We start from the raw sequence: 27565 nt of genomic DNA on the forward strand, positions 1-27565 counted from the left end.
CCAGGCGTCCCTTATTTTTGTTTCTTAAAGATTTTATTTATTTATTTGAGAGAGAGAGAGCATGCACAAGAGAGGGGAGAGGCAGAAGGAGAGGGAGAAGCAGGCTCTCTGCTGAGCATGGAGCTGAACACTGGGCTCAATCTCAGGACCTTGAGATCATGACTTGAGCCAAAGGCAGATACTTAATGGACTGAGCCCCCAGGTACCCCTTAATTAGTTTTATTTTTAAATCGTTTGTGTATTGTTATTATAAGTGCTTTGAAAGTTCATCTTGTTTGCTTGAGATCATATTAAATCCAAACTTCAGCTTTTTTTGGTTAGCTTTTTTTTTATGTTTTAAAAATGTCACTGTTTTGCTTTATAGATTTATGGGTTTAAGTGTAAAAGAGATCCTACTTATCTCATAATCCCAAACAGTTTGTTGCTCATTTCAGAAAATGTTCAAGTAGAAAAGGCTGGTGACCTTTCAAAAGGATTCTACCAAGTTGTCATTTATTCATCTTCTGAAGAGTAGAGGTGGGGAGGAGAGCAGGTGGCATGGCTGCCCCCTCGGACCCTGTGGCCACTGCCATAGCAGACAGTAGGCAAGGATTCCTTGGGCAGGAAACAATAAGCACTAACCTTAAAATAAAAATATTGACTGTTTATTTTAATTTTTTAAAAGATTTTATTTATTCATGAGACACACACACACACACGCAGAGGCAGAGACACAGGCAGAGGGAGAAGCAGGCTTCCTGTGGGGAGCCTCATGCAGGACTTGGTCCTGGACCCTGGGATCACGCCCTGAGCCCAAGGCAGACGCCAACCACTGAGCCATCCAGGCGTCCCAAATACTGATGGTTTAGTCCAGGACGTGCAAGGCTTTCTGGATATAAAGGTGTATGAGACAATTTTGACCTTAGGAATTCACAGTCTAGTAGAGGAGAACACTGTGTTAAGTACACTAAATGTATTTGAAATTTAGAAATAAGGGAGAGGAGAAATAGATGATAGCAAAAGAATCCTCTAAACCGCATAGCAGCAGCAAGTTCAGTGGCAGAGGGAAAGAATCTGGGTATAGAAGAGAGAGGCTCTGTGGCTCACTGTAGTTCTGTTTTTTTTTCTTGTTTTACAAAGAAAGCTGTCTTGTAAACAGCCCTAATGAGATATAATTCACCAATTTATGGTTTAGAATTCAGTGGGTTTTTGAATATTTACAGAGTTGTGCATCCATCTGCACAGTCAATTTTAGAACATTTCATTACCCCAAAAAGAAATCCCATACCCCCCACACCTTGTCTCCCAGCTTTAGGAAGCCACTAATCTATTTTCTTTCTCTATAGATTTGCTTGTTGTGGACATTTCATGTAAAAGGAGCCATATAATATGTGGCCTTTTGTGACTGGCTTTTCATTAAATAGTGTTTTCAAGGTTCATCTCTGCTGTAGCGTGTATCCATACATTATTTTTTTTAATAGCTGGGTAATACTGCATTGTATGGCTATACCACATTTTATTTATCCATCCATTTGGTGATGGTCATTTGTTTTTACCCCACATTTTAGCTATAATGAATAATGCTGCTATGAACATTCATGTACAAGGTCTTTTTTTTTTTAAAGATTTTAAAAATTTATTTATGAGAGAGTGTATGAAATGGGGGAAGGGTCAGAGGGAGATGGAGAAGCAGACTTCCCACTAAGCAGTGGAGCCCATTGCAGGGCTCCATCTCCGGACCCCAGGATCATTACCTGAGCCAAAAAAGGCTGATGCCTAACTGACTGAGCCACCTAGACACCCCCTCATGTACAAGGTCTTGTGTGGACATATGTTTCATTTTTCTTAAGTATATATCTAAGAGTCGAATTGCTGGGTCATGTAGCTCTATGTTTAGCTGTTTGATTGATGGCCAGACTGTTGTCCAAAGGAGCTGTACTGTTTTACCAACATACATCTTTCTTCTCCTCTCTCCAAATAGTGCAGATACTCCTAGGTAGGCCCGGCCACTGAAGCATTATTAGTTGTTAACTGCATTCTTATGAAATGTATATGATATAGACAGTCATTTAAGAATAAGAATATGGTCATATATATTCGGTCATATAGGAGGGTTGCTAGGGAAGGTTGCTGTCCTGGCCAGTTGTTTCTAACTTTCTATGGGGCATTGCTGCCCTGTTACTCAAAATGATTTCATCTGCTTTCAGGAAATTGCCAACCTTTGTCTTAATAGGTATCATCTTTGACCAGTGATTAATAACAATACTGAATGGTGTAATGTTTATCATACTAAAGATGTCTGTATTCATAAAAATCAACATTTTTATAAATCAGTTTGAAAACTTTTATGACCTATTTTGTTTATCATAGGATTAATATTTTAAATTCTGATATTAATGATAAATGAAAGTAAATATATCTACTATTCCTTGATGAGACAGAAATATCTTGCAGCACCTGGCTTGATTGTCCACATGGCTATGACCACTTGGTGCTAAGTAGCACTTAGCAGCTTCCTTTAGACGAGTGTGTACTCTAATTTTCTATGGTTCCTTTTGCTTCTAGATTCACATTACCTGCCTGGCTTGCAAGTGTGTCCTTTATTTTAATCACAAATAATTTCATATAAGTCATCTCAGTTTATCTTTGTTACAACTCTCCCTTCATCTGTCCAAATCACTCTTCGAAAAGGAAGCTGTTATATAATTTGCTAGCAAACATTAAAGAAGTTCAACAGTGTCGGTCCAAGGGAAACATATAAACCACTGCAATCACTAAAATTAAAAAGACTGTCAATACCAAATATCAGAGAAGGTATGAATATTCCTATGTTACTGTCAGGAATATAAAGTTTAAGACTACTGTGGCAAAGTATTTGGCAGTTGTTTTTTTTTTTTTTTTAAGATTTTACTTATTTACTTGAGAGAGAGAGAGAGAGAGAGAGAATATGAGCAGGAGGAAGGGCAGAGGGAGAGGCAGACTCTCCGCTCACCATGGAACCCAACATGGGCCTCGATCCCAGGACCCTGGGATCATGACCTGAGCTGACATCAGACACTTTACCCAACTGAGCCACCCAGGTGCCCCTGCAGTTTCTTTGTAAAGATGAACATACACCTACTTTATGATCTGGCATTTCAACTTCTAGGTATTCACCTGAGTAAATAAAAACATGTCCACAGAAAGACTTGTACAGGAATATTCAGTTAAGCTTTGTTAATAGTTACATATTTGGAAAGAGCCCAAGTGTTCATCAGCTGGTCAATGGGTGAACAGATTGTGGTGTATTTGTACAGTGCAATGCTATCCAGCAATAAAAAGGAGTACATCACTGCTACTTGCGACAACGTGGATGAATCGTAAGAATATGCTCCTTGAATGAAACCAGTCACAAAAAAAAAAAAAAAGAAAGAAACCAGTCACAAGAAGTTGAGACGTATCATTTTTATGAAACTCAGAAATAGGCAAAATTAATCTATGGGAACAGAAGTCAGCATAGTAGTTTAATTGGGGTGAAGAGGAGGGAGGATAGAGTAGAAAGAGACCTTGGCAAATTCCTGGACTGCGGTCTGTATCTGCACCGGTAATACCATAGCTGTTAGCTACATGTGACTAGTAAGCACTAGATCTATGGCTGATTCCAATTATGATGTGCTGTGAATGTAAAGTGTAGGCAGATCGAAGCCTTATAAAAAATATAAGATACCACTTTGATAATATTTTTAAAGTCAATTACAGGTTGAAATGGTAGTATTTTGGGTATATTGGGTTAAATAAAATATACTTAAGTTAATTTCATCTGTCTCCTTTTTAAAATGTGATTACTGGAAAATTTAAAATTGAATATGTGAGTCACATTGTATTTCCGTGGTCTGTCCATCTTGATCAGGGTGGTGGTTGCAACAGTGTGTACATATGTCAGAATTCATTGAACTATAAGATTAAAGATGTGTACTTTCAGCAGTATGTTATTATACTTTAATAAAACAGATCTATAAAAGATATATTTTTCATGCTAGTTACCATATTTAGCATTCAGCATCCATAGTATCCTATATTAAAGTTCACAATAACCTTATAACGTAGGTGATATTTGCTGATGGGCCTAGGGAGTTTGAGTAACACCCAAAATGACATAGAAATTTTTGGTAAATGGAATTTAAATGCCTTATGGTTTGACTATAATTCTTAGGCTTTTCCCATTGGATCATGTTGCTTTAGCAATGATGATAAAAGTGTGAGTATATACTTTGGGACAGTGTGTTCTGTGACTAAAGCCATTTATTTCTAAACCTATTCTCTGGGAGGTGGTGGATGAATCATAACATTTTTGAAAGATAATTCTGTAAGTGCATAAGAATCTAGTAGCGTTGCTCCTGAGATTTCAAGGAGCCAGACAACTCCTAGTCGAAACAAACTGCCTGCATCTGGAGGGGACACAGCTCCGCTGTACGCAGGAATGGAAATCAATACATTGCCCTGAAAAGGAGCGCTCATTCACTTTCCACATTTTCTCTCTCGAGTCTTGAGTTGGGACTGTGAGGCAGTGCTGGCCCTCTGTTTTCTTAATCAGCTGTGAGTCTGTTGTAGCAAAAATTAATAGGCGTTGCAGGATCATGAAGAAAAGCTCTTTCATCTTGCCCAGCTCCAAGAGGGTGTTGTATTTTCAAAGCAGAGTATTGTACAATTGAGCAATAGATAAGGAGAGGAGGGGCCTTTCCTGGGGATTCTTGACCGCTGGAAGAGTTCACTTCAGGCCATTTGTCACAGCAGTGATTTTCCCGGAAATACCCTATGCCAAGGTTATGTTTTGGCTATTCTATCCTCTTTTATTGATTTATTTTCTGAAATCACAGGGGAAGGTGGTTGTCCTGTCCTCTCTTCATCATCCCAGCTCTTTGTCTAGCGGCTCCTTCGGAGCACCATGGGGTGGGAATGATTTTCAATGGGACGCAGCAGGTTTGAAAGGTTTTAGAGAGTGAGTGTGGTACAGAAATGGCCAATAGAAATCCTGGATTTTGTTGAAGCATTTTTCAGCGTGATAAATATAATTTAATATGGAAATGTGATCCATTGTCCCCCGGCAGGTTTTCTCAGCTGTGTACAGTAAGGATTCTGTCGCCTACTGTGGATTCGGTATTTATTACACTCTGGAACCTCCTTTGTTGTTCAGAGGTTTTGTTTGTGGGGACATTTAAAGGTGGATTGCCTGTTCAACCTTGCAGAGGGGTTGATTAAGTTTAATTTGCTATGCATTAGGGAAGGAATTTGCTGGTCTTTTTGAACTGAGCTCTACGTTATTTGTAGTTGGAGCATGTTTTTTGATGCCTTCAGTTCTTTCTGGGCATGAAAACGCTTTTTGTACATTTGTTGAATCTATTTCCATGCTGAGCTTTTTATATACAGCACAATGACCCCTTGCACTTGCAGTTGTAGTTTGGCCTTATTTTTAACTTTAAAAGGACAGCAGGAACTTGCCTTTTATTAAACATTTGTGGGATATTATAACATTTACTTTGTTACTCTGTAGGTAGATTTTTCAATATGGTTTTTCATTTTCAAAATAAAATTTTCACCATGTGATTTTTGTACTGAGGAATATGGTTTGGCACACAGACACCATGTGAAATGTGTGGGAAAATAAAAATATTGTTTTTTTCTCTAATTAGAAAAGACTTAAGATTCCTACTATTTAATTGGCTGTTTTTATTTTTTTTTTAAAGGAGTACTTGGAGGTCATGTCAAATTGTGGACTATATCAAAACTTATAATAGGAAATTTTAAATTTGATGTCTTGAAATTTTACCATTTCCTATTTTTTGCTTTTTTTTCTCTTTTTTTAGTAAGTTTTAAATTTTCATTCCAGGATAGTGAACATACAGTGTTACATAAGTTGCAGGTGTATGGTATAGTGATTCAACAATTCTCTCCATACTCGTGCTCCTCTTAAGTGTACTCTTCTGTCCCCATTACCTATTTCCCCCACTCCCCAAGCCCTTCCCTCATTTATGCTTTTATACTTCAGTCCCCTTTCCTCTGCTGTCTGCCCTTTGCCATATCCAGATTTCCTGTGATCTTTTTAAGATACGTTGAATAATTTATAATCTCAACTTTTGAAGTTAGAACATTTAGGAGCTCCTATTGCCCCCAATAACATTATCTTAATCCCATTTTCTGTTGATTCTGTGTTTCAAGAATATGGTAGGAAAGATTTTCCCTCTTGAATTGGACTCATCCTCATAATGAGGATTATGAACTGATGTGAGTAGTCTATAAGCGAACATGAACGTTCTTCAGGGTATCCAGCCGTGAGTTTCCGGCTCTCAGTCACAAACCCAGGGCATTCTTTAAAAGATCAAACAAGTTGGATACTGAGAGGGTTTCAATGATGCCAGTTAACATCAGAAGAACTGGAGTTGGTGGTTGCAAATTGTGCTTATCTGAATAAATGCCACTGAGCTGGAAATAATGACATGACTAAAATGATGCTGATTGTTGCCATTCTACCATTCCCGTGAATAAAATTTATTAGTTTAAGCTTATACAAGGGGTGGGTTTTTCTTTGGGGGGTAAATGGGGGCATGGAGTGTAAAGGGGGAATTACTGAATCATGGTAGCAGACTAAATGGCATTAATGTTTGGAAAGCTTTATGGATTTTGAGATCTTATTGAAAGCCTTATTTGGGTACCTTCCAAGAATTTAAAAGGTTTAAGTCAAGAAAGATTTTATTCATTATACACCCTTAAGTGACCCAGAATTAAACTTTTATCAAAATGGCATTGTCATCTGTGGACTTAAGCTCATCTCTGTGCCATATAAATGTATTGCTGAGAAACAGAAGTATCTCATCCTTTCATTGCCTAAGATAAAATATCACTAAGAGGCTCATTTCTGGAAACACTGTAGTGTTCACCTTGACAGCATGACAAAAATCATATGTTAGTGAAAGGCAGTTTACTTGCTTCGGAAATATTTGGGATTAAGACAGGAAGAATTTGATAAGTCTCCACCTAGTTACAAAAATACTGAGAATACCTCTTTAACATGCATGTAAATCCAGAAGGAATATTTAAAGGAGATTAATATATGCACTCTGTTTTAATTCTTTAAGTTTGGGAGACTTTTTATCATTTATCCGTAAAGGATTTTGTTAGTCTGTGAACAGTACTATTATTTGGATGTCATTCTAAAGTTCTTGTCATGTTTTGAGTGTACATTACTTTTAGGGTTTACATGATTTCTTATGATAGATCCTGTGGTCTTGTTTTTGAGCTTTAGGAAAACTTAGGCCGAATTTTTCTCAATAGCAAAGTGGAATGTATTGCCCTGGGTTCTAATTCAGCATTAATGGGTAAGATATTCTCAGAGGTACCATTCTTTCTGCTTCAGAGCCATACTACCTTGCCTCTACTTCTGTAAATGGTCATTTGAGCAATCAATTAGCTTACTTAAAAAAATTGACATGAAATGACTTTGATCTGAAATGGCCAAAATACAGGTCAAATAAAAGAATGTCATTGACTTTGTTTTGTTATGTTATACTTAAATCTTCCATTGGAGTGTACTTTCTTTTCTTTCACTTGTTTGGCTTAGCTACTGTATCCAAGTTACAGACTTCACAGAAAGATAAACAGTGGTAGTTTTTAATGTTTAGGGTAGGGTCTTAAATAGTTGTGGAAAGCTTGTGCTATTAAATCAGAATCTCTAGAGATGAAATCTAGGCTTTTTTTCTTTTTTTTTTTTTTTTAAAGAGTTCCCCAGTGACTTTGATGTGCAGTGAAGTTTGGGACCAATGTCAAGAACAGTGGGCTCTAAAGTGAATTATGTGTAAGCCCACCCATGAGGTATAGAAAAGAGACATTATGGTGTCTCGTTTCTTTTTTCTTTTCTCTTTTCTTTTCTTTTCTTTCTTTTTTCTTTTCTTTTCAGATTTTATTCATTTATCTATGAGAGACACAGGGAGAGAGGCAGAGACACAGGCAGAGGGAGAAGCAGGCTCTCCGTGGGGAGCCCAATGTGGGACTCGATCCCAGGACCCCAGGATCACGCCCTGAGCCAAAAGCAGACGGTCAACCACTGAGCCACGCAGGCATCCCTATGGTGTTTCTTACATACCTTTTATCTGAAAAAGAGAGAAATGAAGCTTTAATAAATTTAATATATATTAATGGTTTCTTATACTTCCATCAGATGATCAGGTGTTACCTGGTACAGTAGCCAGGTATTCTAAAGGAAGAGTGAGAGTTCCATGATGAACACTGGTTGTAGAATCATCTCTCCCCTATTAGAGTATGGCAGTTCATTACAGTTCATGCACATCAGTTAAATGAATTTATAGGAGATATACATGCATGCATGCATATATACATATGTATGCAGTTGTCATTTTGCATACATGTGTGCGTGGGATGTGTGCATGTCTATATATATACATGTATATATATCCTACATATAGACGTATATATATGTATATGTATATACATATATATAGACACACACACACATATATATAGTGTGTCATTTAATTAGACATGATTCTGGATATGGATTGTCGAGAAGTTTATTTGAAGGAAAAAAGTTTATCTGAAGCACTGTTAACCTTGACTTTATGGAATTTCTTGATTCCTTCATGTTATGCCTAAGCACAATTACACCCAGATCATTTGCCTTTTTTTGAACCATGTAATATCTATGTTTTTCTAACAACAGTGTCTTTTGAAGAAAATAATGGTTTTACTAAGATACTCACATATCATAAATTTCACTGTTAAAGGGTGTAATTCAGTGATTTTTAATGTACTCACAGTTGTGTGTCAATCACCATTGTCAAATTCCAGAAAGTTTTAAAATCATTCTTGTGGTAGGCTGAATAATGGCTCTAAAGATATTCAGGTCCTAATCTCTGGAGCCTATGAATGTAATTGCATATGATGAAAGGGGACTTTGAATATCTGATTGAGTTAAAGTTCTTGAGATGGTTAGATTATCCTGGATTATCTGCATGGTGACTTAAATGTAATCACTCCTGTCCCCATAAGGAGGCAAGGAGAAAGAATGTGATGTGACACCTGAAGCAGAAGGACAAAAGGTGATGTGATATGAAGAAAGGCATCACAAACCAAAGAACGCAGGCAGCTTCCAAAAACTAGAACAGGAAAGGAAATAGCTTCTCTGGAGCCTCCAGAAGGAACCTTGATTTTTAGCCTTGTAAGACTCATTTGAAGTCTGGAAGTGTAAGAGAGTAAGTTTGTGTCTTTTTAGGCCACTGCTCCTATAGTAATTTGTTACAGCAGCCATAGGAAATGAATACAATTTCCAAAGGAAACTGTGCCCATTGGCAGTCACTCTCAATTCCCTGTGGGAGAAGCACAGTCCCTGGTAACCACTTCTTGTCTTTATAGATTTGCATATTCTGGACTTTTTACATAAATGGAATCATGCAGTATATAGCCTTTTATGTCTGGCTTTTTTCACTTAGCACAATATTTTCAAGGTTCACCAAAACTTCACTCCTTTTTAATGGCTGAATACTATTCCATTATAATGGCTACAGCACATTTTATTAAATCCATTCATCAGATGATGGACATTTGTATGATTTCTACTATGTGGCTATTATGAATACTGCTCTGAGCATTCGTACACATGTTTTTGCACAGACTTATGTTTTCAGTTTTCTTGATATGTATATTGGAATGGAATTTCTGGGTCATATGATAACTCTTTAATTTTTCATGGCATTGCCAAAGTATTTTTCCAGGTGGTTGTACCATTTTACGTTCTTCTCAGTAATGTATAAGGGTTTCCATTTTTCCACATGCTCACCGACATTTGTTATTCTCTTTTTTATTGTAGTCGTCCTATGGGATATGAAGTATCTTACTGTGGTTTTAATTGCAGTTTCTTACCAATTTATGGTTTTGAGCATCTTTTCATGTGCTTGTTAGCAGATTATGTTATTTTTTTTTAAAGATTTTATTTATTTATTCATGACAGACACACACACAGAGAAAGAGGCAGAGACACAGGCAGAGGGAGAAGCAGGCTTCATGAAGGGAGCCTGACGTGGGACTCAATCCGATCCTAGGTCTCCAGGATCACACCCCAGGCTGAAGGTGGCGCTAAACCACTGGGCCACTGGGGCTGCCCAGATTATATTATTTACAGTATTTTATACTGAGATTGGGGGCTATCTCCAAGAACTATATATTACATAGAGATACAAAAGTTATTGAATTTAAAGATGTTTTACATTTTTCTTTTATTAAGGACAATTGTTTCCAATTTTCTTGCTTTGCCTAGTATTTTTCTTCTTATAGTTCATGTATATATCAATAAATATACATATATGCTGGTGCACGATTTTTTTTTACCAGTATAGATGTACAAACAATCATGTTTATAGGTTACTGGATTAGACGTTGCTCCTGCGTAACACATGCTAAGATGTCTTTCAAAGGTGTCATCACAAGCCATCTATATAAAGAGGTCTATTAAGAGGATCGTTTTCTCAGATTTTTTTTTGTTGTATGATATAGCAGTGCTTTGCAGGATGGTACGTAACTGGCTTAGTCAGTATGGTACGTGACTGGCTTAGTCAGTAGAACGAGTTACTCTTGATCTTGGGGTTGTGAGTTTGAGCCCTACACTGGAGGTAGAGATGACTTAAAAAAAAAAGCTTTAAAAAATTGATGCTTTTAAGGAGTAAGGATTTGACTCTAAAGAAACTAGGCTATTATCATTCACTTAGAGAAATTAAATGAGTAATTTAGGAGCAGATAGCATTATGTAATAACCACAAAGATAAGGAAAACAACCCTTTCATTTATTGAGTGCTTGTTGTAGTCAAGGAACAACACTAGGTATAACATACATTATCTTGTTTAATTAATTACAACATCTCTGTGAGTTTGGTGGTCTTGTCCCTATTTTATATGTGAATATAAAATAGCTCTAAGACCCATAGGGTGTAAGTAATTTCCCCAAGGGCACGGAGCTAAGAAGAGGCAGCGTTGGGATTTAAATGCAAGGCTAATCCCTTGCCTTTTATTCAATATCATATCATATAATGTAATTCCTGTCACTTCTCTTCCCATCCTCCACCCCACACTCCCTCCCACCCCAGTGGTGGGGGAGATGTAGCCTACTGCCACTTGATAAATAAAAGTGCTGAAGAAGAATGGCTTAGAGATTTAGTGAGCAAGAGCATTTCCATTTACCACTGGAAACTCAAGAACTACTTGGAATTGGCTAAGGTTTAGAACCAGCAGTTGCAGAACAGTATTACAGAGGGACTTGATTCCAGTTATAAGTGAAATGCTTCCTTGAGTCAAGCAAGACAACTTGCTTTCTGAGCCAACCCAACGGAGGAAAGAATACACTGACTGTTTTTATTTATATTTCTTCATTCATGTTCAACTAAAATTTGTGTGCCTGCTGTGCACCAGGTACTGTGAAATGCCCGAGATAGAGACTTAGTTCTTACCCCTCGGGAGGCTCTCATTCTATGTTGGGAGCCCGGAGCAAATGGACATTTAACTATTCATGGTACATCTCCCTATTTGCAGTTGTGAGAAGTTCTACAAAAAAGGATTATAAATTGCTTTGGAATAAGTTGTGAATTTCAGGTAATCTCATAGTGCTAGTAAAACTTCTGTTATTAGTGCGATCTTTCCTAGTTAATAACTAAGTGAAATGACTATGACTAGTTTCTGTTTTTCCTTCCTTTATGAAATTTCCTTATCCCTAAGGTTTGTGTCTTTCTCTCTTTGCCCCAAACATCCCTTTCTGTTTGAGCATTATAGCTGACTGTAAATATTTGCTTCCCATGTTTGTGCTCCTGTGAGCTACATTGGGGATGTAATAAGCTCTTTTTATTTCTCTCTTGCCCTAGTTCCTAACAGAGGGGTTGGCCTATTATGAGATTTGAATGCCAGCTTGTTTAGAAGACATTCTGAATTGTCCAGGAAAGTTATGATTTCACATTCTGTTCTACTCTCTCAATGAACTTACAACCCTGAGATCAAGAGTTTCACACTCTGCTGACTGAGCCAGCCAGGCACCCCCATAATATAATCTTAATACTGACTCCAGAAGTAAACATTTGTTGAGCACTTACCCCTTGCTGAGTACTATCCTATGTCTTTTTATAAAAATTGTCATAGTAACCTTGTGAGGTTGGTATTAGTACTATGATGGTTGATTTTATGTGTTATTTTGTCTGACCTATGGGATGCCCAGATAACTGGTAAAACATTATTTTTGGGTGTGTCTGCGAGAGTGTTTCTGGTAAAGATTAGCATTTGAATCAGTAGACTGACAGAAGGGATCTCCCTTCGCTAATATGTGAGCAGCAACATCCAATTCATGGTGGGTTGAAGTGGAAAAAAAGGTGAAGAATGGGCATACTCTTATTAAGCTGGGACAGCCATCTTCTCCTGCCCTCGGACACAAGGGCTCCTGGTTCTTGGGCCTTCAGACTCCGAGACTTATGACAGTGGCTCCCTGGATCTCAGTCAGACTGATGGACTTGGACTGAATTATACCACCAGCTTTCCTGGTTCTTCAGGTTGGTGATAGCTGATTGTAATAAATCTATCTCTTTGTCCATCTGTCTGTCTATCTCTTCATCCATGTATCTATCTCTCTGAATCTATCTATAATCTCTTATGGATTCTGTTTCTCTGGAGAATCCTGATAAACACAAACACTATGTTTCATTTTGCAGATGAGGAAAGTGAAGTTAATATAGCTAATTAGTGGCAGAGGCAAGGTTTGAACCTAGAGTTGGCTGATACCAAAATATTTGTTCTCCTGGTGTCAAGTAGGACCACACTAGATCAAAACTTTTTTCTTTTTCTTTTTCTTTTTTTTCTTTCTTTGGCATAAGTTCTGAGATAAAATTCACACATAGTACAATTCACCCATGTAAAGCTTATAATTTGATGATATTAGTATATTTGGGGATTTGTGCAACCATCACTATAGTCAAGTTTAGAACATTTTCATCAACCCAAAAAGAGACTTTAGCTGTCACCTCATGGTGTCTCTATCCCTCCCCTGCCCCTGGTCCTATACAACTGATAATCTATTTCCAGTCTCTATAGATTTGCCTGTTTTCTGTTTCGTATAAATGGAGTCATATAATATATGGTATTTTGTGGCTGGCTTCTTTCACATAGCATAGTGTTTTCAAGGTTTCATCCATATTGTAGCATGTTAAATCTAAACTCTTATGGTGCCACTGGCTATTATTTCCTTTGAGACCCTACAGGAAGCTCTTTAGTCCATCTGCTCAGAATTTTTTCAGCTTTGTGCAGTATTATTTTCCTGGCATGTGTTTATGGGTTGTATAATTATCACCAGCCATATATTTATTTGATGTGGCGGGAATAGCTGTTAATTCCTGGCTTATGCTTTGTGGGAGGAGGAGCAATCATCATGCCTGGAAATGAGGGTGTTTAAGAAAACCTTTGGAATTATATTAGGTTTCCCAGGTGTGGTGGAAGATGTTTGGCTCCATTTTGTAGAGTAAGAACAGCTATAGTAAACTTTCAGATTTCCCTGTAAAATATTAATTTAGGTGGGCAGAGGAAAGAAACATAAATCTCACTTTTTACCAAAGAATGATCACTTTGCCAAATGTCACTTTAAGAATACACTAATTTTAGGTGTTATATAAAAATAAATTTTTTTTCAGTCTTTATGTAAGCTATAGGGGAGTGGGAGAATCAAATTAATTTTAACTGTAGAAAAATGATTCAGGCTCAAATGCATAAAATGGTTATATATTTCCTTTAAAATATGACTCAAGTATTATATGTATGCAGTAAGAAAGTCCTAAGTTATAACCAAGGAAATGATTAAAAATCACCTCTAAACCACAGGCATAAAACAAAATAGAGATCATACTATGTTAGAGGGATATGTTATATATTCTTTTTGTAATCTGTTCTTTCAGCTAACAGTTTACCATGGACAACAAATCACGATGGTAATCTACTTCTGTCATCAAATTGAATGAGCACATGGCTATAGCATAGTTAGTGAATTTCTTGTTGCAGGATACTTAAATTATTTACTGTTTTGTTTTGATTTTTTTTTTCATATTGTAAACCATACTGTGATCAGTGTTTTTTGTGTCTCAAAGTAGGTGTACTTTTCTGATGCAAATGAACAATTAGGTTTGAGAAGAATTTGGGGTGTTGGCATTACATTTCTATATTCTTAATTTTTTAAAACGATTTTTAAAATTTATTTATTTGAGAGAGAGAGAGAACAAGAGCCAGGGGGAGAAGCAGAGGGAGAGAGAGAAGCAGATGCCACGCTGAGCAGAGTCTGACGTGGGGCTCAATCCCAGGACCCCACGAACATGACCTGAGTTGAAGGTTGATGCTTACCTGACTGAGCCACCCAGGCATGCTTATATTTTTAATTTTAATAATAAACAAGAGTCTTAAACAGAGAGTGGTTTAGTTTTCCATTTGGATAGAAAACTTTAAAAAGACCTTATTCCTGGCAAAGCCAAAGAACTCATCCCATACTTCCTTACCTTCTCTTTAATGTAAAATAGCCACAAAAAGTGTTGTTTTTACAAACCTCTCCCTCCTCCTGGACTCCAGGGCCCTATCCTTTCTTGGTTCTCCTGTTCTGTTAACATTTCTGTGGTGTCTAAATGAGGTGTCTCTTGATCGGATGGGGGCCCCTAAAAATGCGGTGACAAGCTGATGGAAGCCAATGGGTCAGGAGGTGAAAGAATTCATCCAAGGCCGAACAAAGGGATAGAGATTTATTGAACGCACTGCAAGGGAGCCATGGGCAGGATAGCAGAGGAGAGGGTATCTGCAATGAGGCCGTCGGTAGGGGCTGTTTTTTATTTTTTTTGGGGGGGGGGGAGCTGTTTTTAAAGAGGGAAGATGAATGGGACACCTGGGTGGCTCAGTCAGTTAAGTGTCTGCCTTCAGCTCAGGTCATGATCCTGGGGTGGAGTCCTCTCATCGAGCTTGCCTTGAGCCATGCCTGGAGCTCCCTACGTGGGGGGGAGTCTGCTTCTCCCTCTCCCTCCACCCCTGCCTTCTGGCTTGTTCGTCTGTCTGTCTGTCTCTCTCTCTCAAATAAATCAATAAATAAAATCTTAAAAAAAAGTAAAGAGGGGAGATGAAGAGATATGGTGACATTTAGAATTTTTCCTTTTTTTGGCCACTGTACCTGGTTATAAGTAGCCTATTGGTCATTTGTGACCAATGGCTATTTTGAGGTGGGCCCTCCTATGGGCCCATCTGTATCCTGCCTGGGGTTCACTGTGGTCCTTTTTACATTCCATCGCTGAAGTCTATTTGACTAAAAGCAGCCTCTATACCTTCTTGTGGTGCCCTTTGTTTCCTCATTATCTTAATATTCTTTTCCGTAGCCAGTAGATTCTTTTGAGAATCGACAGTCTATCTACCCTCTCCCCCAGCAATTCTAGCTTCTTTTCTCGGAAAATTCCTTTACCATTGCTGTAGCACCGATGTTTTCCTGGATTTTCTGTAGTTATTCAGTTGCAAAATAGACTGCTGAGAATAATTTAAGAAGACATTAATAGCTCATTTAGACTTGTGGCATCCTCACATATAACTTCAACTTTTATTTTTTATTTTTTATTTTTTTTAATAGATTTTATTTATTTATTCATGAGAGAGACAGAGAGAGAGAGAGAGAGGCAGAGACACAGGCAGAGGGAGAAGCAGGCTCCATGCAGGGAGCCCGATGTGGGACTCGATCCTACGTCTCCAGGATCAGGCCCTAGACCGAAGGTGGTGCTAAACCGCTGAGCCACCCGGGCTGCCCCTAACTTCAACTTTTAAACTCCATAGTGTTTGCTTAGGACTGGTTTTGATTTGCTTGCTCCCAGGAGACTTGGATCCAGGAAGTTATAGGTTCTACAGTTTGTAATGAAGAATTCATTAAGGGGTACAGGAGGAATTTGAAAGACATTCTCAGGGAGAGGCCAACGTGGTTATTAGTTTTAAGTGACCACATTGGCAGACCTTCACCTTCACTGTATACTCTTCTCTAGCATCTCTCTGCCTAAAGTCATGTGTGTCTTCTTTTCTAACTCTCCATGATGGCCTCCTCTCCATTACATAAAAGGGTAGCATATTTCTATTTATTGTAAATATTTTGTAGGTCATTTTCTGAGGTGTAAAACCTCCAGGGCATCCAACAAAGGGACAGTTCAAAATACTGATTTTAAAGAAGTATTTCTCAATTAAGCCACCATCCCTCTCTTCCACACAAGTAGTGCCATTTCTGATGTTTGGTGTTTTTTAGTTTTCTTTCTTAACTCTTAGGTTTACTTATCATCAGTATTTGCGGTATATTTATACTGTTCTAACCAGTGGCTGCTTTCACGACACAGTGGCAGAGTTGAATAGTTGTAACAGACTTCGTGGCCCTCAAAGCCTGAAATATTAAGTCTCTGGTCTTTGACAGAAAAAAGTCTCCAACCCTGTTCTAGCTGGTGGTAGGCCAATTCATACCGTTCGATCATTAAATATTTTTTTTAAAAAAAGAATTTTATTTATTTATTTATTTGAGAGAGAGAGAGAGAGAATGAAAGAAAGAGCACAGGAAGGTAAGGGGCAGGGGGAGAGGGAAAAGCAGACTCCATGCTGAGCAGGTCGCCTGACATGGGGCTCCATCCCAGGACCCCGAAATCTTGACCTGAGCAGAAAGCAGATGCTTAAGTGACTGAGCCACCCAGGCACCCCTCAATGAATTTTTTTGAGGAGAGTGCCTTTATATGCCAAACACTGCTAGAAACTGCATTTGTAGGGAAGGCAAAACAGTTTATACTTGTTAAAACCTTGTTAAGGGGAACCTTTTTCATTGTAATTCAGTGGCTTTTTGGTACTAAAGAACAAATAATTATTGAAGAAGTTCTGCTAAAATTCTCTATCTCTTGTACTTGTAGATGACAGATTTTGCCTTTAGCTTTTATTAAACAGGAGCTTGTTTGTTTGTTTGGGAAGCAGTCCCAGGTACATGTCTTCCTTGTTCTTAGTATGTTGTAGATGAATCTTTTTGAGTCCCTCAGGGATGTTAGACTGACTGATCTTCACCATTGTAATCCACTAAGAATTCATCAGTTGTGTTCTCAAATCTGTGGATGCAAAGAGCCGGTGGAGAGAGAAGAATCATTTTCAGTGAACACATAATCACACACATAATTCAGGTTACATTTCAGTAATGGCAACATTGGTTATTCAGAAAGGTTTTCACGGAACTCCATCGTTGTAAAGGAGACTACACTCCACAGGTATTACGAAAAGCTTCATCTGTGCCATTTACAGTTGTTCTGTAAAGTGTTTCTAGAGCCTCTATAGTGACTGCTCACTTCATCAATTTTTTTTTTTGATGTGTGGCATGTTGATTTTTCAGTATGTAACCATGCTTAACTATTTCTCAAGTTCTTTCTACAGTGCACTCATGTTAGTCCCTTTAGCCCTTTTTAAAATTTAGATGGGGGGATATTTTACTCTTGTTGTTGCTGGTAGACACTGAGTTTGCTTTGCTTTCAGTTCTGTATCTACTGAGCAACTCTTTTAGCAATGTGGGTTCTTTTTTTAAAATTTTAAGCTATTTTGATTGAATTTCTATTATTCTTTACTACCTTGAAGTCTAGCCTCCATTTATCTGAACAGTAGAAGGAACTGACCTTTAAAAAAAAAGATTCTCTGGTTATTTGAGGGGGAATAAAGCACTAATCATTTTTGTTGTGAAAGGATATTTCTGACTGTGTGTTTGCTAGTTCATGCCAGAAGAATGTCCAACATGAAATAGGTAATTAATCCAGACAGAATCTAGCAAAACTGAAAAGTGAGCCTCCCTGCAGGGAACCCTTTGTGTCATTCTTTCTGTTCCTGCAGAGATATCAGTGGAGTTTGCATTGGAAGATACTGTTCACTATGGGGAGGTAGCTGGGGAAGCTGCAACTTCTCACATGGGGAATAAAAAAGAAACCTAGAATCCCTGGCCCCTGAGTAGTGAGTCCCTTGAGAGTCTAGATCAGTCTGTTTAATAAATGCCTCTCTGTTGTTACTTATGTTGCTTACAGAATTTCTAAGCCCCTTCTCTTCAGATACTAGAATTATAAGTTTGCACTACAAACTGCCAGTTTTACAGAAATACAGAATAATTTGAAAGGTACGTCTTCTAGAGACGGCATAGAGGGTAGGGATTGTTAATATGAGGGCAGCCTTAGTACCAGATCAAGTACAAGTATTTTTTATTTACTGAGCCACAGTATGAAATTTAGATATGTGCTTCTACATTATTTGCCATTAGCAAGATAGAAACCATAATGGAAGGTCATTTGATTATAAAGGATATTTATTTATTTAAGATTTAATTTATTTATTCATGAGAGACACAGAGAGAGGCAGAGACATAGGCAGAGGGAGAAGCAGACTCCCTGCATGGAGCCTGATGCAGGACTTGATCCCAGGACCCTGGGATCATGACCTCAGCAGCAGACGCTCAAACCACTGAGCCACCCAGGTGCCCCTACAAAGAACTTTTAAAAAGGCAACTTGGTATTTATTTCTCTTGTTTTCTGTCACACTGTCTTGATCATAAAGTAGTCTCAGACATTAAAAGACTATAAAATTACTTAAATAAACCTGTGGTAGTCTTTTTTTTTTTTTTTAATACTTAGAACCTTTAACTCAAATTATTAGGGTAAGAATGTTATTTTTCTCATTGTTTCTGCCCCATTGATTGTGTCTGCTTAAACTCCCTCTTATCTCCTGTCCTTGTATTTTGGTAACAGAAGCATCCTGTTTTATGATTGTGTGTGCTGAATTAGCTTAAGAGGACTTCACTGCATGATGATGACTTGAGTCCTTTAATTGTGAAGGCAGTTTCTTTTACCTTCATTATGAAAAGGGCAAATAAAAGCAGTTTTTGTTGCCTACAGGTTTTTTATAAAGCTTTTACTCTGTTGGAGTAAAGTATCAGGACAAAAGGAGTAGGCTGTTCCCAGGAATTTCTAGAAAAATCTTTTGGAAGTAAAATTAGAAGATAGCTATCTGTTCCTTGGACAAAGTCATTCTTACGGCACAAGAATTAGAAGCAAAGGCTTTGAGTCTTTGGGGATTCATGATTTTCCCCCATTGGCTGTAGCAGCAATAACCATCTTTGACAGTGTACAAAGCACGTTTGCATACAATTGTCTCAACATTGCCTTCACTGTTAACCTTGTGCTATACATAGAGCAGGTGTTGCTACTATTATTTCCTTTGTGCAGCTGGGGAAACAGATTGAAGGAGATTAATGACTTTGCTGTAGTCACTCAGCTACCAAATGAGAGAGCCTGGGGTTTTTTTGACTCCAGTCATGTGCTCTTTCGAGTGTACCACACTGCCCAGGGTCTTGATCTGTGCTGTCTAGAGTTGCTAAGATTCTTGGGGAGGAATGACAGGGAGAAAGTATCCTTCTCCCTAAGAAACACAAATGGCCATAAAATACACATAATGTAAGCACTTAGAATGGGATGTATTCTCTACAACTCAGAAAAACTGAACAAGACATTCTGAGTAATTTGTATGTAAATATTTACATGCCATAATGCCTAATACCTAAGTGCTCCATCTATTTAACTTAATTTATATATTCTTGTATGTTTTGCCCTTACTAATGAATGATGGATTCAGTATTTTAGTCTGATTGCTTCTTTACCACCTGCCAGATATTATTGCATGATCGCTCGTCTTGTTAATTTTGAAGTCTGCTGTTGCTCTAAATTGTTCCTTTGTAGACATTCTATATATTTTTTTTAAAGATTTTACTTAACTATTCATGAAAGACACACAGAGAGAGGTAGAGACATAGAGGAAGAAGCAGGCTCCCTCCAGGGAGCCTGATGTGGGACTTGTGGGACTTGATCCCAGGACCCTGGGATCATGGCCTGAGCCAAAGGCAGATGCTCAACCACTGAGCCACCCAGGCATCCCAGCAGTCTATTTTTTGATATTCTCTTTTTTCCTCCATTAGCTTTGAAGATTATCTCTTTGCCTTTGGTACTAAACAGCCATCTTATAATGTATGTAGATGTAAACTTATTTTTATTTCTCTTGCTGAGGACCTAAAGAATTACTTTCTTTGACTTTGGAAATTCTTAGCCATTATTTCTTTAAGTAGTTCTCCCCACCCCCCCATTCTTATTTTTTAACCTTTTAGTTGGAAATACCTTTAAACTTACAGGAAGCCTTCAAAAAATAGTATAGAGAGATCTATACATAGAATGGAATATTATTTAGCAGTGAAAAAGACTACTGATATATGCTACACCATGGAGAAACCTTAAAAGCAATATTTTAATTGAAAGAAGCCAATAACAAAAAATTATATATGGTATGATTTCCTTCATAGAAAAGGTCTAGAAAAAGCAAATTTAAAGAGAGAATATAGATTTATGGTTGCTTAGAATTGGGATGGCTGGGGGGAAATGAGTATTAAATGATCTTGGAGTTTCTTTCTGGAGTAATGAAAATGTTCGTTAACTTGATTGTGGTGATGGTTGTGTAACTTTGTGAGAACCATACTGAAAACCATCGAATTATACACTTCAGGTGAATTGTATGTGAATTATATCTCCAAAAAGCTGTTGTACAAAAATAGGAAAAATAATATACGGAGTTCTTGAATATTTTTCACTCTGCTTTCCCTAACGTAAAGTCTTACTTTCATTGCTGTAGCACAGCCATTGAAACTAAGAAATTGATGTTAATGTAATGCTATTCACTGGACTACAGACTTTATTCAGGCTTCATAGTGTTCCCACTGAAGTCCTCTTTCCATTCCAGGATCCAACCCAGGCTCTGCTGTTGCACTGAGTTGTCATATTACCTTTCTCTTTCCAGCTCTGCCAGTTTCTCAGGCTCTTCTACTTGCATGATGCTGACCCTTTTGAAGAGTCTTGATTAGGTGTTTGGTAAAATGTGCTTTGATTTGGGTGTATATGATGTTTCCTCATGATTAGATCAAGGACATGTGGCTTTTTTGGGATAAGACTACTCCAGAGGTAGTATTTCTCAGTGTATCCTATTAGGAGTACATGGTGTTGGTATATTTTATTACTGGTGATATTGACCTTCATCGCTTGGTGGTATTAGCATCAATCACTTGGTTAATGTGATATATTCTGGACTACTCTATATCATAATAACTGTTCTTTCTTTTGTAATTAACCCATTTCTTGGAGGAGATACTTTGAGACTATCCAGTTGTCCTGTTTATCCTCACACTTTTGCCCACTAATTTTTAACATCCTCCAGCATATCTTGCCTATGACAGCTATTCTGGTCGTGTTTGTCTAATGGTGATTTTTTTTATTTCTTTCATTGCTTCTACATTGGAAGGAATTGCTGTTCCTTCTTTCTTATTTGCTTATTTATATATCTATTTATGCCTCTGTGGACTTAGGGGTTTTTATTTGGAACACTTTGAGATTGCTGCCATGCCCTTTCATCAAATCCACATCCTTTTTTGAACACTTCCCTTACTTCTCACACCATAAGATGCTCCAGACCTAAGTTATATTTTCCTTAGTCCAGTCCTGGAATCAACTACTTCTCCAAGGGCCATTCTAAAAATAAAGTTATTTAGGAACTCTTGATAAACATAAGATAGACCATCTCTTTTAATACGACCTGACTTTGAATTTCTTTTTTATATTTTGTAACTCTGATCTTTCTGGTCTATACTTAGGATAACTTGCTATCAGATTGAGTTAATAATTTCAGTGATTATAGTCTTCATTTCTGGAGATCTTATTTGGTTCTTTGCCAAATTTTCCTCTTCTTTTCCATCGTGCCATCTTGTTTTACTGGTACTTAAATGCCTTGTCTGAAATCTTTCATTCTATCAAGTACTTTTGTATTTCTGTTCTGTTATCTGAAAATCTTGGATGTTTAGCCCTGCTGTTTGTTGCTTTTGTTGATTCTTTCATTATAGTTTTTGAAAATTTTTGTATCATGAACTCCTTTCCAGATGAGCTTACTTTATTTCATTTTTCTGTGTGACTGTTTGGATTATGGGTTACAGGAATATCCTTTGAGAGTGATCCAGATGCCCCCAGCTCACTGCTGTTTTTTAAGTAAGTGTCTCAGCTCAGTAGTTTTTAGTCCAACCATTACACTAAGGGTGCAGCTCTTCGAGGGTGCTGGGCTTTTTATTTATTTATTTTTTTTAAGATTTTATTTTATTTTAGAGACAGAGGAAAGAGACCATGCACAAGTTGGGGGGGGGGGTGCAGAGGGAGAGAGAGTCTTAAGCAGACTCCCCACTGAGCACAGAGCCCAACATGATTCTCAGTCTCATGACCCTGAGAACATGACCTTGAGATCATGACCCCGAGATCACTATCTGAGCTGAAACCAATAGTCGAATGCTTAACTGATGGCCACCCAGGCACCCCAAGGGCCTGGTTTTATGTGTGGGTCTCAGTTCCAACTCCCTGTTTTCTATAGGCTAAAGGCAGTATTTCCTCTTTCCCTGTGGCCATAGAAACACAAGCTATTAGCTTATAGATACTGACAACTTTCTTACAATAGCTCAGTGTAGTTATATGCCTCCTTGTTTCTGGCACTGAGTAATTAACACTACCACCTCCTCCCCATGCTCCCACCTCTGCCTTTTTTTCTTTTTTCAGCTCAGCAGCATAGAGCAAAATTTCCTTCTTTATCATTCTTCAGGTGCAGCCCTTCATATCCTAGAGCCAGATGTCAATTTGTTTTTTTTTTTAATTTATTTAATTAATTTAATTTATTTTATTTATGATAGAGAGAGAGAGAGAGAGAGAGGCAGAGACACAGGCAGAGGGAGAAGCAGGCTCCATGCACCGGGAGCCCAACGTGGGACTCGGTCCCGGGTCTCCAGGACCACGCCCCGGGCCAAAGGCAGGCGCCAAACTGCTGCGCCACCCAGGGATCCCCCTCAATTTGTTTTTTGAAAACAGACAAGTCATTGGGTAATTAATAGTAGAGACACAATAAGCCAGTAAAAACCAGGACCCTGAACCTGCCTAATCCAATGTGATTTGGCAGATTGTACAGGTTACAAAGGTAGTGGATCAGATCCACAGGATTCCAGAAGATGGGCATAGCAAGATTATCATAGATTAAGCTCAAGGAGTCCCCAGGGCCAGACCGTCTCTGAGATATAGTGTCAAGAAGAGCCCAGGGTTGGGAAGGTCAGGGAAAGCAGCCTTCTTTACTAGAGGCTTCCCTGCTTCTGATTATGGGGGCCAGCATGGGTTTGCAAATATTCCCTGAAGGTATACCTTGCGTATGTGTAAGGCCACAGCTCCTGGTTCTGAAATACCTTCTCATAGTCCATATGTACAGTACCATTTCAGGAATTCACTTTTAAACACTCTAGAAAGATGACTTTAAAAAAAAAAAAGTTCTGTGAACCCTTGAATATACTTGGAGGATGTAGCCTTACTGCCCACCGACTACTCATGGAAAAGACAAGGTCCTTTTCCTATGTCTATAGTTGGTGGCCAGATGTCATCTGTGTTGATCTGCAGAGGGCCTCATAGCATCTGTGAGCCATATCTCCTTATGGTATTTTGATTTATAGAAATGTTTGAATGACAGAGCTATTGTTGACCAATCTCACATCTGAGTTATAGTACTTTTCTTTTCTTCTTGCTTGCAGAATATTTCTCTCTGGATCTCTTTCCATCAATTCATATTAAACATATCTCAAATGGAACTCATCGTCTCTTGCCCCATCTCCTGTAATGTGCTCCTTCCTCCAGGTTTCCCTCCTTTTTTTTTTTTAATATTTTATTTATTTATTTGAGAGAGAGAAAGAGAGCAAAGACAAGCAGGGAGAAGCGGACTCCCCACTGAGCATGGTGCCAAAGATGGGGCTCCATCCCAGGACCCTGGGATCATGACCTAAGCTGGAGACAGACATTTAATAGACTGAGCCACGCAGGCGCCCCTCCTTCTTCTTTTTTTTTTAATCCTCCCTTTTTTAATGCTATTTTTTATTCATCCAGTCTTTAGGTCCCAAGCCTTTCCCTTTTTGATTCAGTCTCCTAGTTCTTTTAATTCTTTTATTCTCCATCTCAGATTTAGCATTCCTCAAGTCCTATACCATGAGTAGTTGATAAGTACTGTTAATCCGTTATATCCTTATTACCAAGCTAGGTGAGTGGGGAATAAGAACTATAAGACATGATCATTATCTTCAAATAACTTAATATCTACTTGAGAAGACAACTTATGTTCATGAAAATAGTGAATAATACTAGACAGTATATAATTAAATGCTAAATTGGATGGTATATAGTTTTAAGTGTTAGAAGGTAGAGGAACAAAAGAGATAAAAGGAGGGCTTGAATTGTAGGAGGAAGCTTAATTGTGGAATTGGGGTTTGAACTGGGTCTTGAAACGGCCTCAGTTGGAATCTGATGGGCATTTAAAGTTAAGAGAGCCTGGACAATTAGTGTGTACACTGAGCATAAGATTTTGGGAAAATGTTTCAGGCTCTATATGTCTTGGGGACCAGTGAGCAATAGGAATCAGCGAGGTTGGGTAACTGCTTTGACTTTGGGTCTAAGACTACCAGAAGATTCTTTCAAAAGTAGCATTTTAATTTTGATTGTTCCCCAGCTGAGAAACTGCTAGAAGCCTCTTTTTCTCTTGATTCTGATCCAAACTTGTTTTGGTATTCCAGGTACACTCTGATCTGTCAGCCTTCCCTCACTGATACTTTGCACACCAGTTGTGTGCCTGTAACATGCTTTTTTTTTTTTTTTTTTTTTAAGATTTTATTTATTTATTCATGAGAGACACAGGCAGAGGGAGAAGCAGGCTCCCTGCGGTGAGCCTGATGTGGGGCTCCATCCCAAGACCCCGGGATCATGACCTGAGCCAAAGGTGGATGCTCAACCTCTAAGCCACTCAGGTGCCCCTACAACACACTTTCTTTGTGTTTTGACCTTTGCCTTCCACTTGCTTAAGGAATGTCTGCCTGACTTCTGTCTCTTCCTTCTTCCTGTCCCATCTCAGGGCTTCCTGGTTCTTGATGTTCTCTCTGATGACCCCACCCCCAGACAAAGCTTTACTCCCTAGGTCCTCCTAAAACTCTTTTCTGTTGAAAATAGCCTAAAATCTAATTATTTTGTTTCCTGATAATTTAGAATTCTATCAGTAGGTGCTAAGTTCTTTGAGATGTTAGATTATGTTTTATATGCCACTGTTCCTCCTAGTACTTTGGGTATACACTGGGTATACCCTTGATGTTGAATTGATAGCTTTGAAAGATTGAGTTTATCTTTTGATTGCAAATACTGATAATTTGTAATATTAGGGCTACTTCGTATAAACATGCCCACTGATGTGGCTGACACACAGTATTCCTCTTAGTAAATGTTAATTCAATCCAAATTTGTAGTGGGTCCCAAGCCAAAGAATATTTTTCTGCTGTTTCATGGAAAGAAGAAAATAAAGAGCAAAAGCACCAAATCCAAGTGTTCTGAGATACTCCTTCTGCTGTCTCCTCTTTAAACCTCTCCTTAATCTAGGTCCTTAGGTGCATATTATTCATTTGTCTTGACATCTTTTCACTTACTACCTTATGTAGTTTTTTCTAAATAATTTATGTTTGTAGATGGAGACAAATTGTGTGTATTAATTGAAGCTTAAGAGAAGGGATGGGAGTATTTTAGAAAGGTTAATCCTTGTTAAACTCTATATAATCGATCTACATTGGCACTCTTCCTGCCTGAGTTTTAAAATTTTAATAAAATATATCCAAGTGAAGAAATCATCTGGTGTAGTTGGAATCGAACTTAGGAAGACATTTGAATATCTAGAAAACCAGATATGAACTAAGAACACTTGGTATAGAAAATTGGGTCAAGTTAAAAATAACATTTTTGTCAGGCTGCCATCTTATTTTATCATTTAACAGTCTTTTAAAGAATCTGAAGTGACTTTTAAAACAAGGTTTTAAAGTATTTTATTTAGTTAGTTTAGTAGGTAAGCTCTCTGCCCAATGTGTGGCTTGAACTTAGGACCTCCTGGATCAAGAGTCACTTACTCTACTAACTGAGCCAACCAGGTGCTCAAATTATTATTTTAAATAATACAGTTATTCTCCTGCCTCCTTTACATGTTTGGAAGGCAGCTATGCTCACCACTATACCACCAACGCGGTTCCTTTACATGTTTGTAAGATGATTTGAGCATGTTCAGTTTATATATATTAAATCTCAATTTTCTGAGTGCTGTTGCAATTTCAGCAAGGAAGTCTACTTCGCCCTCTGCCTCTCCCCCAGCTCGTGCTTGCTTATACTTTCTCTCTCTCAAAAATAAATAAATAAAAATCTTAGAACGTTTCTTCCTTTTTTTTTTTTTTTAACATTATCTTACCCTTCGTTTTTTTCAGAGAATGGTTCTTCAATGATGTTTGTAGCTAATCTAATTTGCATGTGTGCGGGCACTGGCTGGCACCCATGCACATATCTGCGTGTAAGTTTTATTTCCTTGGTTAGCAAACTAAAGTAGCAAAGAAGCTGTCATGTGAGTCAGGCTGGATTTTCTTCCACAACAGTTTATATTGGTTTAAATAATTTCTTTTGAGAAGTGATACCTTATCAAATCTGAACTTCTAGGAATGTTATGAGTTTTTCCTAGTTTTCCTGTAATAAAAGATAGTACCCTCTGCTAATGGCGTCCTGTCAGCTGGGATTTTGTTAGGCATTGACTCTTTCATTTCCTTCGCAGGTCGTTTGCATTCGCTCCACATGGAATGCTCTCTCTCCAAAGCTCAGCTGTGACACAAGACCCCTCATTTTGAAGACCCTCAGTGAACTGTTTTCTCTGGTTCCCTCTTTAACAGTCAATACAGCTGAATATGAGGTATGCATTTGAAGGTCAATAAATTTTCTGTTTCTACATTGGGAAGACATGGGCTGTATAACAACTTATGGAAATCGATATTCATAATCTTTGTTTTCCAAAAATCCTTTAACATTTTTTGTTCTAAGGATGTGATATCTTTATGGACTGCTAGTAATAGGAGAATATCCATGCTTATCAATTCTGTGTCTTTAAGGCTTATTTACGTAAAGGATACCAATTTTTTATTATGAGAATATAACCAAGACTTTAAAAAGTCAGTGTGCAAAATAAATAAATAAGTAAATAAATAAAATAAGTAAAATAAAAAGTCAGTATGTTAAAAATAGTGTGTCTAAGGCCAAAAGTTTAAATTCATTTTATTGGTGCTTTTATTTCTAAAAAATATCACAAAGATTTTAATAAGGCAGGACAGAGTCTCCCATAGTATTTGACTATATATATATATATATATATATATATTTGACTGAATATATATGTATATATATATTCATTTATGTTTTGCTTCTAGGTTTCCCATAAAGAGTTGATTTTTACACGTTCATGTGTCCTATATTGATCTGTACAATGAGGATGATTGTAAAATCAGACTACCTTAGGAGAGGAAAATAATTTTGTGAGCTACTCGGTATTTGTCATTGGAGTGAACTGAAACACTTGGAAG

The 27565-nt window shown here is 37.8% G+C and overlaps 1 protein-coding gene across 2 annotated transcripts in view; it reads left to right on the forward strand.

The window, feature by feature from the left end:
- Positions 1 to 27565, forward strand: part of FOCAD (focadhesin) — a 313675-nt gene that overhangs the window by 156309 nt on the left and 129801 nt on the right. For both annotated transcript variants that reach the window (XM_038552511.1, XM_038552512.1), the window contains exon 16: positions 26767 to 26901. In XM_038552511.1, coding sequence (XP_038408439.1) covers positions 26767 to 26901 — 135 coding nt within the window. The remainder of the gene's footprint in view (positions 1 to 26766; positions 26902 to 27565) is intronic.

Source organism: Canis lupus, chromosome 11 (genome assembly GCF_011100685.1).
Source record: "Canis lupus familiaris isolate Mischka breed German Shepherd chromosome 11, alternate assembly UU_Cfam_GSD_1.0, whole genome shotgun sequence".
Taxonomy (NCBI): Eukaryota; Metazoa; Chordata; class Mammalia; order Carnivora; family Canidae; genus Canis; species Canis lupus.